Source organism: Triturus cristatus, chromosome 8, assembly GCF_964204655.1.
Source record: "Triturus cristatus chromosome 8, aTriCri1.1, whole genome shotgun sequence".
NCBI lineage: Eukaryota > Metazoa > Chordata > Amphibia > Caudata > Salamandridae > Triturus > Triturus cristatus.
The window spans coordinates 161,291,567-161,310,997 of record NC_140591.1 but is presented as its reverse complement, the minus strand read 5'-3'; the positions used below and the strand labels follow the sequence as shown (position 1 = coordinate 161,310,997).

General features: G+C 44.1%; 1 protein-coding gene across 1 annotated transcript in view; it reads left to right on the top strand.

Annotated features, from left to right (window-relative positions):
• Positions 1–19,431, top strand: part of FAM3B (FAM3 metabolism regulating signaling molecule B) — a 237,444-nt gene that overhangs the window by 191,827 nt on the left and 26,186 nt on the right. Inside the window, exons 5-6 of the mRNA XM_085621228.1 lie at positions 1,642–1,692; positions 17,796–17,883. Coding sequence (XP_085477354.1) covers positions 1,642–1,692; positions 17,796–17,883 — 139 coding nt within the window. The remainder of the gene's footprint in view (positions 1–1,641; positions 1,693–17,795; positions 17,884–19,431) is intronic.

The window sequence follows — 19,431 nt, the reverse complement described above, 5'->3', positions numbered from 1 at the left end:
AGGATCATCACTCAGCCCCACCCTCTTCAACGTCTACATGAGCCCCCTCGCAGCCATCGCACGCTAACACAACCTCAACATCATCTCCTACGCCGACGACACCCAGCTGATCCTCTCCCTCACCAACGACCCCGCCACCGCCAGAACCAACCTACACGAAGGGATGAAAGACGTAGCCGAGTGGATGACGAACAGCCGCCTGAAACTGAACTCAGATAAGACGGAAGTCCTCATCCTGGGATCATCACCCTCCGCCTGGGACGACTCCTGGTGGCCCCCTGCCCTTGGCAGCGCACCCAAACCAACAGACCACGCACGCAACCTGGGCTTCGTCCTGGACTCCTCCCTCTCCATGACCAGACAAGTCAACGCTGTCTCCGCATCATGCTTCAACATCCTACGCATGCTACGTAAGATCTTCCGGTGGATCCCCACCGAAACCAGGAAGACGGTCACCCAGGCCCTCGTCACCAGCCGCCTGGACTACGGCAACTCCCTCTACGCCGGAACCACAGCCAAACTCCAGAAACGACTCCAGCGCATCCAGAACGCCTCAGCACGCCTCATCCTGGACATTCCCCGACACAGCCACATCTCCGTACACCTGAGAAACCTACACTGGCTCCCCGTCAGCAAGAGAATCACGTTCCGACTCCTCACCCACGCACACAAAGCTCTCCACAACCAAGGCCCAAGATACCTCAACGACCGCTTGACCTTCTACACTCCCACCCGCCAGCTTCGATCAACCAGCCACGCCCTCGCCGCCGTCCCCTGCATCGGAAGAGCCACAACAGGAGGAAGATCCTTCTCCCACCTGGCTGCCAAGACGTGGAACTCCCTCCCCATCCACCTCCGTCTGACCCAAGACCACCTCTCCTTCAGGAAGCAACTCAAGACCTGGCTGTTCGAGCAGTAGCGGACCCACCTCCCCCAAGCGCCTTGAGACCCTCCGGGTGAGTAGCGCGCTATACAAATGCTTGATTGATTGATTGATACCCATAAACCACCTCCCATGCCAACCATTTCGAGCTCCTTTTACACCATCTTTTACATCATCACTTACACCTTCCATTACTAAAGCCCAACCCATATCCTGACCTAATGATAAACCCATTCCTTACCCAAACCTTAATACTAAGTTTTACTCCAAATATTACACATACCTTTACACCATCACTTACACTAGCTTTATGCCAACCACTACATTTAGTGTCAGTAACCCAATCTATTTCCAATTCCTAACTCTAACCACAAGCCTTACTCCTACCTTAACCAGACCCAGTACACCGTTAATCATCCCTCACACAATAACTTACTCTGACACCAACCTTAAAACATCCTTTAAACCTATCCCTCACCTAAATATCATCTTACACCAACCTAACCCACACATTTATTTTCACGACTTTTTCAGTTTTCATATATTCAGCTTTTTTTGGTCTTATTTTTTATAATTCTGCTTTTTGTTTCAATTTTATTGTTGCTCAATCTGTTTTAATTCATTTTTTTCTGCACACCTTTAAGCCATCAGGCCAACTGTAGGCAACGAATACATGCTTGTTAATATTTCATTTACTTTCTATGCAGCTGCATGCTAAAAACGCTTTTAACAATCAGATGTTATGTTTTTTCTTTCAGACGCTACAGGAAAGGCTGTTGATAACAAAGTTTTTGACATGTATGAAGGAGGTAAATATGTTTTGTGTAATTTAGTATCACTTACTGTGTCCAGATGTATTTACAGTACTCATTTGTTTGTTCTGCATCAATTTCTCAGTGTACAAGAGTATGATGCAAGTCACCAAGATAGCTTTAATTTCCTCCTTAAAAAAAAAAAAAATTAAGTTGTTAGAAATTGGGACTCTATTTGGCAGAGGTTTGGACCCTGTCCAATTAAGGACCACAATCCTAGTCAGAGTAAGCTAGATACACACTTTAAATTAATCTGTGCTCACCCTCTGGTAGCTTGGCACAGAGCAGGCAGGCTTAACTTAAGAGGCAATGTGTATAGTATTTGTGCAACACACACTAACACAATGAATACACCACAAAAAGACTCCACACAGGTATAAAAAAATTGAGAATATTTATTTGAATAAACAAGATAAAAAACACAAAAATACGATCAGTAGTAGAAGTTAAGATATGAATTTCTAAAGAATAATTTAAAAATAGTACTTTAAAGTCAAAAACGCTAAAAAGTTACTTGAGGTTGCGAGGGACTAGGGTAAATCCAAAGTTCAGGCCAACTGCAATGGAGGGCAGGCTGGCTACGAGACTCACGTAGACGTAGGTCCAGCTGAAAAATTACCTTGGATTGAGCAAAGCGTCGACGCTGAGGGCATGATGCATCATTCTTTCCAAACAGCCGGGTCGCTGCGTAATCGTCCAGTTCCCTTGAGATTGAGATGCAGGCAATGCGTTGTCATCAGCGCAAATATTACGATGTGTCGTTTGTGTAGGGAAACAGCTGCAGAACCCAAATCTGAGGCCCAGAACTGGGCCACCTCAGGCAAGGGTAGGACTTAAAGATGGCAGAATCAAGCAGCAACAGCAGAATTGCAGGAAGTCTTTTGTGTCCCTAAAACTTCAGAAAACAGGAGGCAAGCCCTTGGAGTCACTCTGGGCTCAAGTTAGATGGGTCCAGTCCTTGTCCTCAGCAGCGCACAGATCATGAGGCACCAGGGCAGCTCAGCAAAGCAGACAAGCATTTCCTCATATCAGACAGTCACGGCAAAGTGGCAATTCTTACAGCACAGCATTCTTAACTCCAGCAGTGTTCTTCCCAGTTCCACTAGTCTACTCTTTTGGCAGTGTCAGGGCCCCAGTACTTATCCCCAAATGTGCCTTTGAAGTGGAGATGACTTCAAATCAGCTCCTTGAAGTGTGCAGGTACCCTTTTATCCTAGCCCTGTCTGTCCCTGCCCAGGAAGGCTATCAGTCAGTCAGTCAGTCAAATACTTTTATTCGATTAATAAAAATCAAAAAAAGACATAACAAACAGAAAATCACATAGGATACAGGACAAAAAGTTCATCAGTTACAATAATAATGACATTGTTGAGATTAAAAAGGATTGAAGTGAACATATTTCATAGGTCCCGTTCAAGGTTAAAAAAATAAATAAAGTACAGTAATATAGATTCGATAAAAAGTCTAACAGGAATTGAGACTCCATAGATAGAAACCACCAACCCATTCACACCAAAGCAATCATGTTATGTCTTAACCGTGCGCTAACACGCTTCTTGTTTATACGGACAGCCGCAACTAGAAAACTTGCTACATAAAAAGCAATGCGAATACTAGGTAAAAGTTGCAGAAACAAGAGCGCTGGCCGGACTTGTAAGAAACCAGCCCCTTTGAGAAGAGGTAACAGGTATTTTTTCCAAATCTGTGCATAGTGCTCGCAGAACATAATGAGATGTAATGTATCTTGAGTAGAAAAGTTATCGCAATCACATGTGGTTGCATTTTCAGGGGTAGCCCATGTGGGATACAGACCAAGCACAAGATGTATCAAGTTTAAGCGAAATTTGATTAGGAGAAACCTGTGAAGAGGACTGGTTACAAAGGCCAGATAGGGTTCCAGACCAGGAACAGTTAGGAGCACATAGTTCTTTCTAACTAATGGCTTTTTTAGTTCCAGGTCCTCCCTCTCAGCCATAAGTCGAGTGACCAGAGCAATCTTAATCCCTATAACATCTTTCTTGTTGATACATTCAGGGGAATTAAATAGCTCTGGTCTACCCACTATTGCCAACATCTTTTTAACATAAGCCAGCCAGGGGATTCTATGGGCTCTGTCCAAGGCTAAACAGTCCTTAAGGATCAGGTGGTTTAAAGAAATTTCCTGGTTAAGCCAGGTTTTTAGCCAACAAATGACAGGTGCCACTTTAATTAGGTCTGCGACATACCCCACACCCAACTCTGAATGTATTGTGAAAGTGGGTGTGGACTGAGGGACGGACAGCAAAGATCTTAAAAACATATTCTCCACCCTCTGGATAGAATCTGTATTGGTGTAGCCCCAAATGGCAGAACCATAGGCGGCTATGGCCAAAGATTTGGCTTTATAGACTTTCAAAATAGCCTCCATGGGGCGAGCTCCCAACCATTTGGCAAATCCGAGTATTGCTGCGGCCGATCTTGCCACAGAATTGCCTTTTTGTTTATGTTGCGGGCCCCATGTTCCTTTCTCGTCAAAGATTACCCCTAAATAAGTAAAAATGGGGACCCTTTTTACTTCGCAACCTAGGCAAAAAAAAGATTTAGATTTCCTTTTCCTGCTGGCCTGACCAGTGATCATAACCTGAGACTTTTGGGTGTTAATTTTAAGATCTAAGGATGTCATGAAATCGCCAAAAGAGGCCAGTAATCTATCAAGGGCCACACCTGAACGTGCCAGGAGCACGGCGTCGTCGGCGTATAGGAGAACTGGGATCTTAGTATCTCCTACGCGCGGAACGTCCACCACTGAATTGGCCAAAGCAGGGTCCAGAGCATTATATACAGTGTGAAAAGAAGGGGTGCCAATATGCACCCCTGCCTAACACCCCTCTCTGACCTAAAACAGTTGGTACACCTTCCTCCCTGAGTAACTCTCACTGAGGCTAATAAACCGCAATGAAGGTCCGCCAAGAAACCAACCAGAGGGGGATCAACCCCCATGTGCAATAGGATTCTCCACAGCTTTGACCTGTTGACCAGGTCAAAAGCTGAGGAGAGATCCATAAAGGCCATATACAAGGACCCCTCCTTTGCAATGGTATATTTGCAAATAAGTAAATGAAGGTCTAAACATTGATCCAACGTGCTCCTGTTAGCCCTAAAACCATATTGAGCATTTCATAGTATACTACTGCCCTCAAGCCATGTGGTCAGTCTGCCCAAGATGACTCTGCCTAGGATTTTAACAGCAGAGTCAATTAAGGAAATGGGCCTATAACAGGCCGGATCGCCCCTCTGACCTTTTTTAAAAATTGGGATAATAATAGACTTAGCCCAGGACTCCGGGATATTCTTGTCTCTAGCGGCATTGAAAACATTTGTTAATATTTTGGCCCAGAATTTAGGAGCAGACTTATATAAGTCTGCAGGTACACCATCTGGTCCCGGAGCCTTATTTTTGGATGTCTCATAAATGGCTTTTTCCACATCCTCCTCCCTAAAGACCGACACTAGACCAACCTGTTTAAAAGGTAATGGCCCTTCTAGATGCCCCGGTGAGTGTGAGCTATAAATCTTTTCAAAGTGAGCTAACCACTGCTCGTCAGGAATACTACATTCCATGGGCAAGTTCTCAATACCTGAGAAATAAGAATGATTAATCACTCCCCAGAATTTTGAACTATCCCGCAGGGTTTCTTGTGACTGTAAGTTATTCCAAGCATCTTCCTTGATCTCATTTTTGCGGGCTGTGATGGCCTGTTTATATTGTTTCCTCAAGGATACAATCAATGGTCTGTTTCTCGGTGTTTTCTTTAATGCCTTTAAAAGAGCAGAGTGAGCCTTAGTACAATTAGTGTCAAACCCTTTTTTGCCTATTTGACCCCTTGATTTAATTTTTACCAAAAGGGCATTATCTACTTGTAGGCAAATAGAATTAAAGGCTTCAACTATCCTCGAGTTGGCATTTGCATGATCTAAGCATATGGCCACCTCCAGTTCAACCTTGGACAAAACCTCTTGTAGGAAAGTAATCGGAGTCACTTTAGCCCATTTCAGCCTCCTATCCTGGTCTTTTAAGACAAGATCTGTTGTCCTTGCAATTCTTAGATCTTTAAAAACCAGTGACCCTCCCGGAAGAGCCTCAATTATCACGGGGTTATGGTCGCTAAATACAGAGTCTTCTACCCTGTAGTTTAAAACCAAAGGCAAAATCGAAGTCGAAACAAATATGTAATCGATGACTGATCCTGAATCTATACCTTTAAATGTAAAAGACCTCTCCCCTTTCGTGCAGCAACCGGATTCAAAGAGGTTTGAGGAAGCCAAAAGGCTCTCCAAAGCCTCACCTTTTTTAGTATGTGTGATGAATAGGGAAATCCCTCATCATCATCCACAATGCAACCCAGACTGCAGGGATGGATATTAAAGTCACCCATCAGGTGGACCTCAAAGCTATTATGTGACGCTCTGAATTTGTCCAGAACCTCCCCCAGAGATTCTAGATGCTGGTTTAGACTGACACTATTTAAAGAATTATAAAAATTAATAAGAAACAGGGTAGGGGAATTTAAAACCACTAGTTCTACGACCAGGCAATGTTGGGGACCTGATTCTAACTGTTTAGCAGAACCTTTTAAATTCAATGAGACCAGGAGTGCGAGGCCCCCCCTCGCCCTACCCGCCAGGCTGGGTGTGGTTGGGATATAAAAATGGACATAACCATCCAAGAAAAGACTGTTCGAAGTATCCCAGGTCTCTTGTAGTGCAATAATATCGTGTGATTTGACATATCCAGCCCATATCTCGTCTTGGGTTTTAGATCTAATGCCCGCAATATTCCAACTTAAGATCTTACATGTGGTCTTAGTACAGGACTCATCTGCTAGTATATTTACCTCACTTCTACCCTTAAACCCTCCTGTAAGGGTGTTTAGTATAGGGGGCAACCCCTCTAATGCCGGTCAAGCTAGGGCTACCGGATAACATACGTTGTTGGTAAGATAAGAGGAGTATGTAGCAGGCATTGGGTTGATTCCCCGTCTTGCCTGGTCGTGACCAGATCTTGCAAAGACATTAGAATTAAAATTATAAAATTACCCCAAATCATGTACCCTTATTTCTGACCGGTCACATATGAATGAGTGATCACAAATAAAACGCACCACGCGTCTATCCGCAAAGTTAATAATGATGGAATCCCCTGGGACATCTTTAGGTCTAGGGCCCACCCAGCTGACTCTTCTGGCAAAGAGAATCTTCCCGTCCATGAAGTTCGGGATCGGTCTATTCTTACTTAGCCAGAAAATAACTTTATTTTTAAGTTGTTGGTAGGATTCCGCTGTACCATCTTTCAGTTCAGGGACACCAGTCAGAACGATAACATAGGGTGTAGAGTCTGGGGGGAGATGAATGTGAATATTGGAGGATTTATTAGTTCTATCCCCAGAATCCATATTTACACCTTTATGCACATCCTTGGTTACGGTGTTAATGCCTGATAGACCCCTTATGCTAACCCTATCCTGAGTGCCACCTTGAATAGTGGCGGTATCTTTGGGCAGAGTACTAGGGGGAGCAGCCCTGGAATTAGTTTTAGAAGACGCAACAGGGGCAGAGGGAGAAGATGGCAGGACAGAAACAGTAGGATTAACCCTAATGAGATTATCACTTTCCTTATTGACTAATTTGATAACATTTTTCAATGAACAGAAATTATCTAAAATGGTTTGCTCAAGTCGTTCGACCTTTTCATTAACCACTTTTACCCTTTCCAAGAGTGGCAATAATAAAGAACGGACCATTTGCTCGATCTGAAAAATCAGATCGCCATGTTGAGGCAGGTCCGAAGGTCTGTTGTTAGTCGCGCCCAGAAGTGAGTTATCAACAGCTTGAGCCTCACCTGTTACCAATGACAAATTTGTAGTAATATTAGGGTGCTTTGCCTGTCTCCCTTCCTGAGTCAGACCATATCTTTTCCTTTTAAGGATAGCAGGCTTATCTACTTTTCTACTGGCTCTTGTCTGGGGGTAGGTAGAGACAGGTTTAGGAAAATTAGGAGCGCTACCTATTATAGTGGCAACTTCTCCCAGTGCATCAATCAAGTCATTTTGGGCAGATGATATAACATTGCTATCCCCGGTATTATCCCGCTGCGCTTGTTCACCTAGAGCCTGCATACCTAAATTCTTAGGGGATTTTGCTAGAGCAAGTGCTCCCAAAGACGAGCGTTTAGCTTGAATTAGCTCTGAGGATAAACGGCGCTCAGTGATAGCCAATTCATGCTCTAGCACTGAAACTGCTCTGGTAATGAAATTATCAAGGGTACCAGACACAGACCCACCCCTTCCGGTATGCTTCCCCTTGCACGCCATCATGTACTTAGGGCGCACCAGTGGGAATTTGGTATCAAAATAGTGTCAACAGGACGTAAAGAGCAAACATGCAAAAAGGAATTCACCATAAACCTTTAAAATCACTAAATAAGACCTCAGATCTCAATTACAAACACAATAAACGCTACCATATGACGTAAACAGCGTGAGAGCTCAATTCTACCTTCTACGCTGGGACACATATGACAGTGTTAGGGGGTTGGCCCAGCCCAGTCAGGAACAGTCAGGGACGGGCAAGGACGGGCCCGCCCTTGGCCCGGGCTTCGCCCGGGCGCTGCCCGTTCGCGTCCCGCGCTGCGGGGGCACCTCGCGGGCTTTATCCTGGCCCCGCGCTGCCGCGTAGCGTCGCTGGCGTGCGCGGCCGTCAAGAATGCTGGGAGTTGTAGGCCGTTCCCCTCACGGCGGCGTTCGAACCTGGATGGCGCCGAAAACACAGAGTCCGCTGCTCAGGCTGCCGCTTCGCCGTTCCCCTCACGGCTGACCAAAGTTCTGTCCACAGGTAAGGCTATCAGAATGCAGATGAGTCCTCTGTCACATCCACCCTTCCTGTGTTTGTGGCTGTCTAGAGGGAATGCTCAAAGTGTAGCTGCAATCAAGCCTAGATGTGTATTGGAGACAGGTTGCAGGCGCACAGGGCTAAGTTAAGAGCAGAGAAATGTCCACTTTTTAAAAGTGTAATTTGTAGAATAGTAATTTCAAATCCAACTTTACCACTAAAGAGGATTTATCATTACCATTCTAAGGATATGAAACATTATTTGGCTACTCCTTTCTAATCAGAAATTACAGTTTTAAAATGATGTAAGTAATGTCTAATGCTAGCCTATGAGAGGAGGAGGCCTCACAGTTGTGAATAACGAATTTAGCGGTTTGTCCCTACCAGAACATTTAAAACTTGAAAGTACATGTCCTACGTTTTACTTTTATATCACCCTGCCCTTAGGGCTAACTAGGGCCTACCTTAGGGGTGACCTATGTATAATATAAGGGGAGTTTGGCAAGTGGTTTTGAATACCTAATCGGAGTGGCAGTAAACTGCACACACAGGTCTTGCAATGGCCGGTCTGAGACAGGTTTGAAAGGCTACTTGTGTGGGTGGAAAAAACAGCACTGCAGGCCCACTAGTAGCAGTTGGATTACAAACCCTTGGTATATGGTACACCACTTTACAAGGAACTTACAGGTAAACTAAATATGCTTATCAGGTATATTTAGTTATATTTCAGGGGAGAAGCACATGCACTTTAGCACTGGTTAGCAGTGGTAAAGTGCTCAGAGTCCTAAGGCCAACAAAAAGATACAGCAACTAAAATGGATGTAAGCTGTCAAAACGTTGGGGAAAGACCACCCTAAGGATGGTATGTCTAACAATAGTAAATTATGCCATTGTGCAATTGAGATCCATTATTAACACTATAAAATGTGATGGCAAAGAAATTACAATTCTTCATTTCTAAATGATTTGGTTTCCCTGAAATCAACATTCCCAAATTATCACAAACAATGTAAAGGTTCTACATTGATACCCATAGTACTTAGAACTGACTTTCACTAAATAAGCATGCACATCAGTTATACATGTATAGTGAGATGATAATTTCACATATACTGTAATTTTTAGTTAATGGTGTTCGGAACTTAAATAGTATGAGGCAATTCCACAATTTACATAATGTAATGCTTTGCAAGAATTACCATAGAAATAAAGAATGTGAAAATAGAAACAATAACTTGCCCACAACAGTTACACCTACCGGGAGTGTGCACCATATATATGTTTTAGATATATATGGTTAAGCAGGAAGAAAAAAGGAAAACTCATTACAAGTTTAGTGCAGTGAGATTGTTATCTACATAAATGACATCTTCAAATGAACTTCATTGGCCCAATGCAAAATATCTGTTACCAGGGTGTACTGTAAATGACTTAATTTAGTGTGTTGCATTTTATAAAATGCAGGCCTGGAAATTAGGCTTTTTAGAACCCCCCCTCCCCCCCCCTCCCCACACTAAGGACTGTGGCAGTGTGCCAACTCGAGACAGAAAGCAAGTGGGCCTATAACCAGTGTTTCTTCGCATGTCGAACAATATTTCTGCGACTTTCTCAGGGCTGTATGAAGAAGATTAATGTTTTGGTTGTCGAAAACAATCAGGTGAGCTTCGGTCGTCCTAGGGAGTCAGACGTGCGGTAAATGAGAACATCCGGCACGTATTGACTTTAGATTCGAATGGTATACCGATATTATTGAGGTCACGAACATATATACTGTCAGTGTAGACGAGCGGGGTAAAAGTAGTCAGTGTTGCTTGGTGCTGTGGGGGGGTTTAGAAAGGAGGAACGGATAATTCCTCGGACGTGGGTGATCTCAAGGCGAGTATGCCAGGGGACCCTCCTGACGGACCACTGTGTTCCTGGTTACGGTTTAATAGTGCTTGGTCTGGAGTAGCACAAACTCAGAATTTAAAACGCAACACCATGGTTGGGGCTTCTCTTTAATAATCAGAATTTATTTCTGTCCAAATGAACCCTTTTCCCAACATTAGGATAATGAAATACTGGGGGAACATCATAACATTCTAATCTATACCTTGCAGTTTGCATGCAGGTCTTTGATGACAATTAATAGCTCACTGTTCTGTGTGAGGATTATAACTTACAAACTGCAAGTAACGAAAGGATCTCAAACAAAAGCAGTAACCCACTGACCTATTAACATTATATGCACTATGTGATCTGAATAGTACACGTTTTTTGCAGCCGGCATATTAACCCTCTGCGCTACCTTACCATGAGACAAAACCTCCGATCTAGAACATTAATCAGCAGAGTTATCTTGACATTCTTATTGTTGCCTGAAAATTGCTGGAGGCCAGGAACACGGCATCAGGTAATTTTAAAATCATAATATACTTGCAAACACGACGCCCACACCCAAAGTCTGTGCCTGGTGCGGTCGCACCACCATAGAGCTGGCCTTGCTCGTCTCTGCTGGAGATAGGGCTGATAAACCACTGGTAAATTAAGGGTGAGTATGTCTCCCATTAGCCTTCAGCAAAAAAGAAAAGATGATGGACACAATGCTGAACAAATTAAACATTTACCCCCGGTCACAGATCTGGGTCTATTCCATCTTTTTTTGTTTTGCTCGCCACTCCACTTTGGATTCAGCCATATGCAAATCAGTATTGACCCTGCTCCCCATGGAAACAGTCGAGCCCGAACTGCCAGGCTGGGTCCTCCTTGGACCGGAAACAAGCATCCTGGGAATGGTTTTGGGGTATCACACCTCAGCAGCCAGGCTAGCTTGAATTGAGTGGCATAGTGAGCAGGAGACCCACGTATGGGCAAACCCTTCCCTCTTAGGGTGACAAAAGCAAGAAGAACAGTTAATGAACAGAATGATCAAGCTAATTCATGAAGGACAGAACTGGTTTGTACTGAGCTCAGAGACAATGAAGCAAAGGGAACAATGAGAAAATGGGGTATAAGGATGAGAACTTAAACCCCAGGACTTTAGATTACTTCTGGAAACAAGAGGACCCTGCCAAGAAGAAGAGTTGTGTGAGGAGCACTGCCTTTTCTGTGTGAGGGGTGGGTTGGCCTGCAGTTGCTGCATCTGTCTGTGGCAGAGGAAAAAGAATGACTCTTTCTGCCCTGCTGTAGTATCCTGCTTGTGAAGAATCTCCAAGGACTTGTGTGTGCTAGCCTCCTGTTGGAAGTCTCAGGGAAAACAAAGACTTCACCAGATCCTTGCTGGATCTAAAAGTAACCTGCCTGGAAAGAGAGCTGGGAGCACTGTGTTGGCTGCTCGAGGTGTTGGCTTGTTCTGCGGTAACCGCTCATAGGGAGCACTGGCAGTCCGTTTCAGCACCGTACCACAAAGTCCCCCTTCAGCGCGAACCTCCCCCCCCCTCTGGAAAGGGAAACGCGACGTGCACATTCTGTGGGAGGAAGTGACATCCTGTGGCACTCTTCCCCTGTCTGGGGATCCATTTTTTAAAAACCCTAAGCGCGGCCCTGCCTGCAGGCGTGCTGGTGGAGTTGCATTTGGGGAAGCCTACACTGGAGGATCAACACTGCTGAGCCAGCTCTGAGGCCCAAGACATCATCGTCTGCCCCACCTACCGTGAAGGACGGCGGCACCGTGAAGGAAGCCAACCTGCTCCGGGAGACCCTTAGTGTGGGGTGAGCAAGTCCACTGTCCAAGAGGCCAGAATTACACCTCTGATAACGTTGCATGGCCCGGGGACACTGGGCTGGCAGGCCCCAGGGAGAGAGGGGAGCCGACAAGTGGAAGGAAAATCCTTGTGGCTCCCGTATACTGCGGCCGAAGGAGGCCCCAGGAGCTTTAGTGTCTTTGGTGAGCAGGCGGGTAGGTGTGTTCCCACACACTTGTGGGTAATAGTAGCATTCCGGGTGAATCCTTAATGGAGGTCCCCGGCAGGAAGTTGACCACTGTCTGGGATAGCCCTGCGAACTCGCAGTATACCACCTCACAGGAGCACTGGTGCACCGGGCTCCGTGTATTCAGGACAATCCCGGGGTAGCCCCGAAATCGCTTAAAAGAAGCCTAAGTGCTCTGTGCCCTAGGTTACCTCGGTGATTATGGTGAAAAACGTGTGTATTTGGAATCACCGTATCGAGAGTTATAGGAGTGCAGAGAAACTGCACCCTATTGGTTCCTGGTGATAGTTAGTGATCTATTTATAACATGCCTGCTGCATTGTATGCCCTGATTCATGATTTATGTGGTTTTTGCCTTGCATGGTTAAGATAAAGAGTATAATTTTAGGAGCTACGTAATATTTGCGCAGTGGTGATATTGTGAGGACGTGTGCACCTTATAAGTATTTACTTAGTTGCACTACCTGTACTGTAATGACAATTGCCTAGTGGGCAAAGCAATTGTGATTTGTGATTGTGGTCTGTGTGTTTTATATACAATATATGAGATATTTTTATATAACCTGTTGTGGAATCTCTTTTGTGGTGTATTTATTTTGGCACTGGTGTATGTGTGTGTTGTGCAAACGCTTTACACATTGCCTCTAGGATAAGCCTTACCTCTCTGCCAAGCTAACAAGAGGGGTGAGCAGAGGTTATCTTGTATTTGTTATTCCCTTACCCTGAATAGAGTGTTGGGTTCTGCCTGGCTTAGGTGCACACCCTAGTCAACGAGAAACTCAATTTCTAACAGTGACTATCAGTCCGAGGCCTGTTAAAAAGCGGATTTTAAGCCTGCCTTTTTTCAAGGTGTCTGTGAATAACTGGCAGGCGCTCAAATCCCTGTTGAAAGCTGATCACACACAGCAGAAGTGGATAGGTTCACAATCGTTTCCTTTTTATATTCAAGGCCTTCATATATATATTTTTTTTACAAGAGTCCACATAAAGGAAGGAGTCTTTTGGTATATAAATTACAAGGTTCCTTAAGTTTGTAATAAATTAAAATCTCAGTTGGGAACAATACCAATGACCAACTTCCAGATGCAAATGTAGCCGTGGCTGCCAAGTTTCCAGATGTTTATGTGCTTTTTATAGTTTCGGTGTACTTATGAGTGATATTCAACTGCCAAACGTGTGACACTTTTGTGCGTGTAAAACCAAACAATGAAGTGAATAAAAAGCCAAAAATATTAGAAATGAGAACCTTTCGAGCATTGAGAACTGGTATAAAGATCTTGAAATATCTCAAAAGCCTTGAAATGGAAGGTTTCTCAGACAACAGTTGCATAGTCGCAGTGCTTTAATTGCTGGCTGCAACCTTATAGCACTATGAATACAGCAGTCAGTATTCCTCACGGTGCCAACCAGGTCTCAGTTCTGTGTTTCTCCTCTCCCCCACCCATATAAGGTAAAGTATAAGATAAAAGAATGCATTTTCCCATCAATCAAACTTGCATGATTTCTAGTAATCTTTTATTTAAAATGCATCTTGGTTACTTTTTATCTATGGTTACCCGAAGATGAAAGACCAAAATAGTTGTAGAGTATTTTGTCCTTTAAGGCATGCGATGTCTGTGACCCCTGAAAAACTATAACGAGCATTATCATGGTCCCCATGATTGTAAGGCACTAAACTTCTGTGCTCTGCCGGGCTCTCACCTGCTGTGCGGAAAGACGTCCTTCTCAGTCTCATTTTCTCTGCTAATGTGCCTAAATGATGCTGCCACTGGTGCCACCGTAACAGTGGTAATGCGGAAGGCTCTCTCATAAGAGGCTTCTGCTGCAAATCCGGTGCTCGCTTGCTGCTGGTAGGGAGGGTTGGGCTGTGTCTTGAAGGGCTGCTGTGCGGCCCCATACATTGTTGTGCTGGCAATAGGGTGGCAGATGTTGTGTTTATGTCCTTGCTGCTATGTGACCTCATTGGGTTCCAACTTTTACATTCTGTAACTATGGAATCCAGTGAGATCAGTTGCATTGCAGTTCAAGGCTGGAAGAGGACTGTCCAGTCTGTCCTCCTCGATACTGCTGGGTTCTTGAATAAATCCACTTCTTCAAATCTAATATATGGATATTTATTCTGCAGCAGCAGAAAAGGCTCTCAGAGTCTTTAATCACTGCTGCTGCTAGTCAGTAAGTCATCGGCCCAATTGACCTGTCTGGTAAATACAAGTGGTATCAGCCACAGCAGGCTGGGTCACGCCAATGCCCCTGAAAGGCTACTACACTAGCCTGGGATGGACACTGGGCACTGCAGCCCCTCTCTTGCTCTCACAACACATGTGGAGGGCAGGAGAAGGGTTCGGTGCTTGCAGGCCCCAATGCCGGGTGGTGGCGAAATACTCTGGGATGGGGGAGTACTGAGGCTAGGTTTTCCAGGAGGCCAGTTTTTCTGTACTGACTGGTATAAAAATAAGCAGATTCACCAACTTCAAACAGCAAATATAAATAGCAAGCACTTTTAAATGTGTTCTAGAGCTGCGTTAATGAATCATCCCTGATTAGTAATTAAAGGGGAAAAAAGGCATAAAAGTGATGTTGCAAATAAATATATATGATTTTGTTTACAGTTTTATTTAGTATCATACCCCGGCCTTTCAGGCTCTTAAAACAACTGACCGGACTTTTTCTCGTTGAAAGGTGCAAACCCAGGCTTAGGCAAGAGCACGAAAAACACAGTAGAGCCATGTTGGGCTATGCTCAGGCCAGCAGGAACCATGCTATGGTGGAGGATAGGCACCAGAGACTAGCGTTGAGCTGTCTCCCTCTGCCACTGGTCTGGAAAGTGAGATGAGATGACGAGGGGTAGTGGTAAACTGAAAGAAGAGCAACTTGAACTGGCTTGAAAAGCCCTGGCCTTGTGCACCTGCCGAGCCCAGGGTCCGCCACATGTCTAGTCTTCAAAGACAAGTTCCTTCCATTGTGTGTATGGGGCTGTAGGCAGAGCCAAATACAAACAAACAATACACTTACATGTTGGCACTGCCGTAATGAATCCTCTGGATTTTACTTTTTAAACGATCCTGAATATGAGACACCATATGGTAGAAGAAAAACTAAGAGGTGGCTGGGTTCATTTTGATTGAAGCAAATTCTCGTGGTGATCCCGGGGCGCTGTAAATGTGAAACTAATGCATTTTAGTGTGGTTGATGTGGACACCAGCACTAAAATGTGTTAGTCTAACCCCTGATGCGTGATACTTGGCAGGGCTGTGCAGACATCTCATTGCCTCCCTTTTTGTGACTTGGTGTCTGGGCTTCATTCCCCACTGCTGTCTGCCCCAATATGCAAAGATATTTTTGTGGGTTGGGGTGGCTTTATTTTTGGTTTTCTGCTGATTTTCAGGAGGAAGTCACATTTACTCCTGTCAGCTAGCTTTGTGAATTGGGCCCAGACTCAGGACTTTACTTTGGATGTCCGCCTTTAGTATCCTACGTCAATCTGTCTCTCATCACATCAAAGGGATATTCTACTTGTGTTCATTACAGTTGTGTGTCTTCTCGGCTCAATTGTCCCTGTACCATCCTGCCTCTACCTCATAATGCCCTGATTGGCCTGTTTTTACACAACAAATGCCAGCATTTTCTCACCCTCTGACGATGTATCCTAATCCTCCATTTCCTGCATCTTTATCTTACAGTCATTTGGCTGTCAGTATTTTTCACAACATAGTTTGACAATTCACTAAGATGGTTATTGAATGTGGTGATGGGTGCCAGAGCAAAAGGCAGACAGCCGATGGAATTTGAGAGCTTTTTCAACTTTGAATAGACATTCTCGTATTGTAGGCCTACAATGTGAGTCTCCCTACATCTTGGGCAAGGCCCTTCCAAGCTCCTTATATCGCGACTTGCGGATACTCTATTCAGTCCTCTCCCATTCCTTTCAGTCCTCTCACAACTCCAAAGGCTACAAAACACTTGCCTAACCCCACATTGCCGCCAAAACGCCTCGTGGGTGTGGTATTCCACTCTTCTGGATGTTTAGTCCTTCCTTAGTATTCTGTGCCCTGCTGCTCAGCCATTGTGTGAGTGATGTCATGGCATGTTCCTGTGTGTCTGGTTGAGTGAAATGTCAGTTGGAGTGTGTGGGCTGAACCGCTGGGATGCTGCTCCCGGTGCGGCTGCTGCTACAGCTACCTTGTAACCTATTATTCCTGTAACCTAAGATGCCTACTTTAATCTAAAGAATAAATTACCTTTTGGATTCACCATCATCCCTGCCAACCCTCCTTCTTACTTTATTACAGTGGGTCATTTCATACTTGATAATCAGCAACGCTCATTAAGAATTCAGTGACCTGTTATCCACAGGAGTGACATCCTGGTGGCTTTGGGAGGCCAGAATGACAACTTCCGAAACTCCTGCTGTTACTGGGGTTCTCTGACCCTTGCGCCGGGGAACCTGCCACTCGTTGGCTCCGCCCCTTCCGCCTTTACTGACATTGCATGGAGGAGACTGAAGCCAGCAGCTGACAGCTGTCACCTTCCTCTCACTATGCAAGCACCGGCACTAAGCAATGAGTTTAAAAAAAGAACAAAAACAAAGAATCCAAGTGGGGGCTGAATGACAAGCTCTATAAGACAGAGCTCCTCGCACAGAGGAAAATGAAGTAAAAATGCTCTGTAAGGAGAGCCCACATTGAACCACAGAAAGGTGGTAAAAAATTTAAAATGCTGTAGGAGTCCTGCTCTCTTTGCAGAACCCAAAATATCATTAGAAAATACTCTGTGAAGCCTGCAATGCTGCAGAGAAGGAAACAACAACAAAAATCAAAATAACACATCTGCAGGGACTGTGGGAAAGTTAAAGAATTTTTTGTAACATTCTTCTTTTTTCTCTGTGCAGAAAAGAATTGTATCCAAAGAGACTTGTAGAACTTGTTTGTACAGTTTTTGTCAACTGTGTACAAATCAGCGGGCTGCTGGTACACCATGAGCTTCTATAGAAAAGCATGATATACTATCCTAGTTGCATACAAACCCAGCTGATTCAACACAAAATAAAATGACTGCAACCCTATAGGTTTTATGAATATTTTGAGCTAAGTGGCTCGGATCTGAGGGAGCCTTTCTAACTCATAAATATTAATGACTAAGTTTGTCTTAACTTCAAAAATAGTTAATTTTAAATAATTAAAAATACAGTCACAGACTCTGTAGCCTACTCATTGAACACGGTCACATTCCCTTGCACTGTATGAGTGAGAGGTATGTCAAGAGAAGTGTTGTGAGAGGATGGGAAATGTAGGTGAGTAAAATGTATCTTATTTTTGTTTTAACAGAGTTTTCAGGACCAATGGTGACATTCATCAACCAAGCCCCCACAGGATCCATTGTGCTAATATCGACCTACGATGATGGAGCGACTAAGTAAGAAGTTCATAGTTACGTTAAGCAGTCGTATTGCTGTTACTCTGAAGGGGGTAACGTGGAGACACTGATTTATGTAGTAACCAATGTAGGCTGAAAACATTAAGTAATTTGAGTTAATAGCCCTGAATAAGTAATAATGAATATCAAGTAGGGTCTGCGTTATTAAATGGACGTTGAATTATTATTATTTTTTTTTATTTAGAGCATTATTCACCTTTTCTATTGACTCTTGGTGCTTTCTCTGAGAGCCTCATAGTAGTTTATCCCAGTTGAGGGCGCTTCATCAGGGGTCCAGAGCCTGGTTCAGTCTCATAGCCTTCTACCACAATAAGTGTCTGGATGTTCAAGACCACCAGACTTTTTTTATCCATGTTAACCTTATAACTGTTCCCTCATGAGTATTTATACTCTCACTCTCCGGATGATACTCTCTTCCGACTGTTATTTGCTAATAATGAATGATCTCAATTGATGTCTCTAAAGAGAATCGAGCCATGGTTCTTTTCACCATTTGTTCAAATATAATGAGAAGTCATATTCATGTATGCTCCACTGTATTCGATATGGGTGGTGGTCTAGATTTCACTCACTCCCTCAGCTGTTAATGTACGCTGTCCCATTCCAGAGTCCAATATCTCAAACCCTTGACAAAGATGCAATCTCCTTCTCGGCTATCGCCAGTAAGTAGGCTGCTCAACTACAGAACTCTTTATGCGGATTACGATTTGCACACCTCAGGGCATAACAAATAATCACATACAGAATATATGTTTATTGGTCGGCCACACCTATAATATGTTATTGGTGTGGAGAGTACCCCGATCGTCACCAGTGTTTAGCTTGTCTGACACAAAAGCTAAACACTGGTGACGATCGGGGTACTCTCCCCTCTTCTTTTCGGATCTAGATATTGACCTTCCCTTTCATCTAATACTTTGATCGGGACTGTGAAATTATTCAAGATTTCTGTACATCCATGAATGAAAGTGTATGGATCCACACCAATAACATATTATAGGTGTGGCGGACCAATAAACATATATTCTGTATGTGATTATTTTTTATGCCCTGAGGAAGTTGCCGGGCAACTTACCCGAGACGAAACACGTGTTGGCTACTGTTCTTATCTTGGCACTTTTAATGAGAACAAAGAAGACTAAAGGAATAAAAGAAGAAACCTGTCTGTTTGATTTACTGGACTTTAAATTATTTTCAGGATTGTTGCTTACAGGCTCAACTGCCTTGTCTTTGCTCGGGAACGTCTATTTGTTTTTTCAGTTTTTCATTTTGTCACTTCTATGACGGAGGAATATTGGGGCATAGGTGGCTGTTCCCCTTGATGTTCCCTAGAGCACTTTCCCAATATTGAATTATACAACTGACGGGATCTTGGATGTGCGCAAGGTTGTAACCCGGCCATGGTTCGAAGTTATATTATATTTACATTTACATTGTAAGGGAAGCAAACAACATGGCAAAGAAAATGGAACAGGAGGACAAAGAAAAAGAGGATCTTGTAGACAGTAATGCTCTCAATAAAGTTCC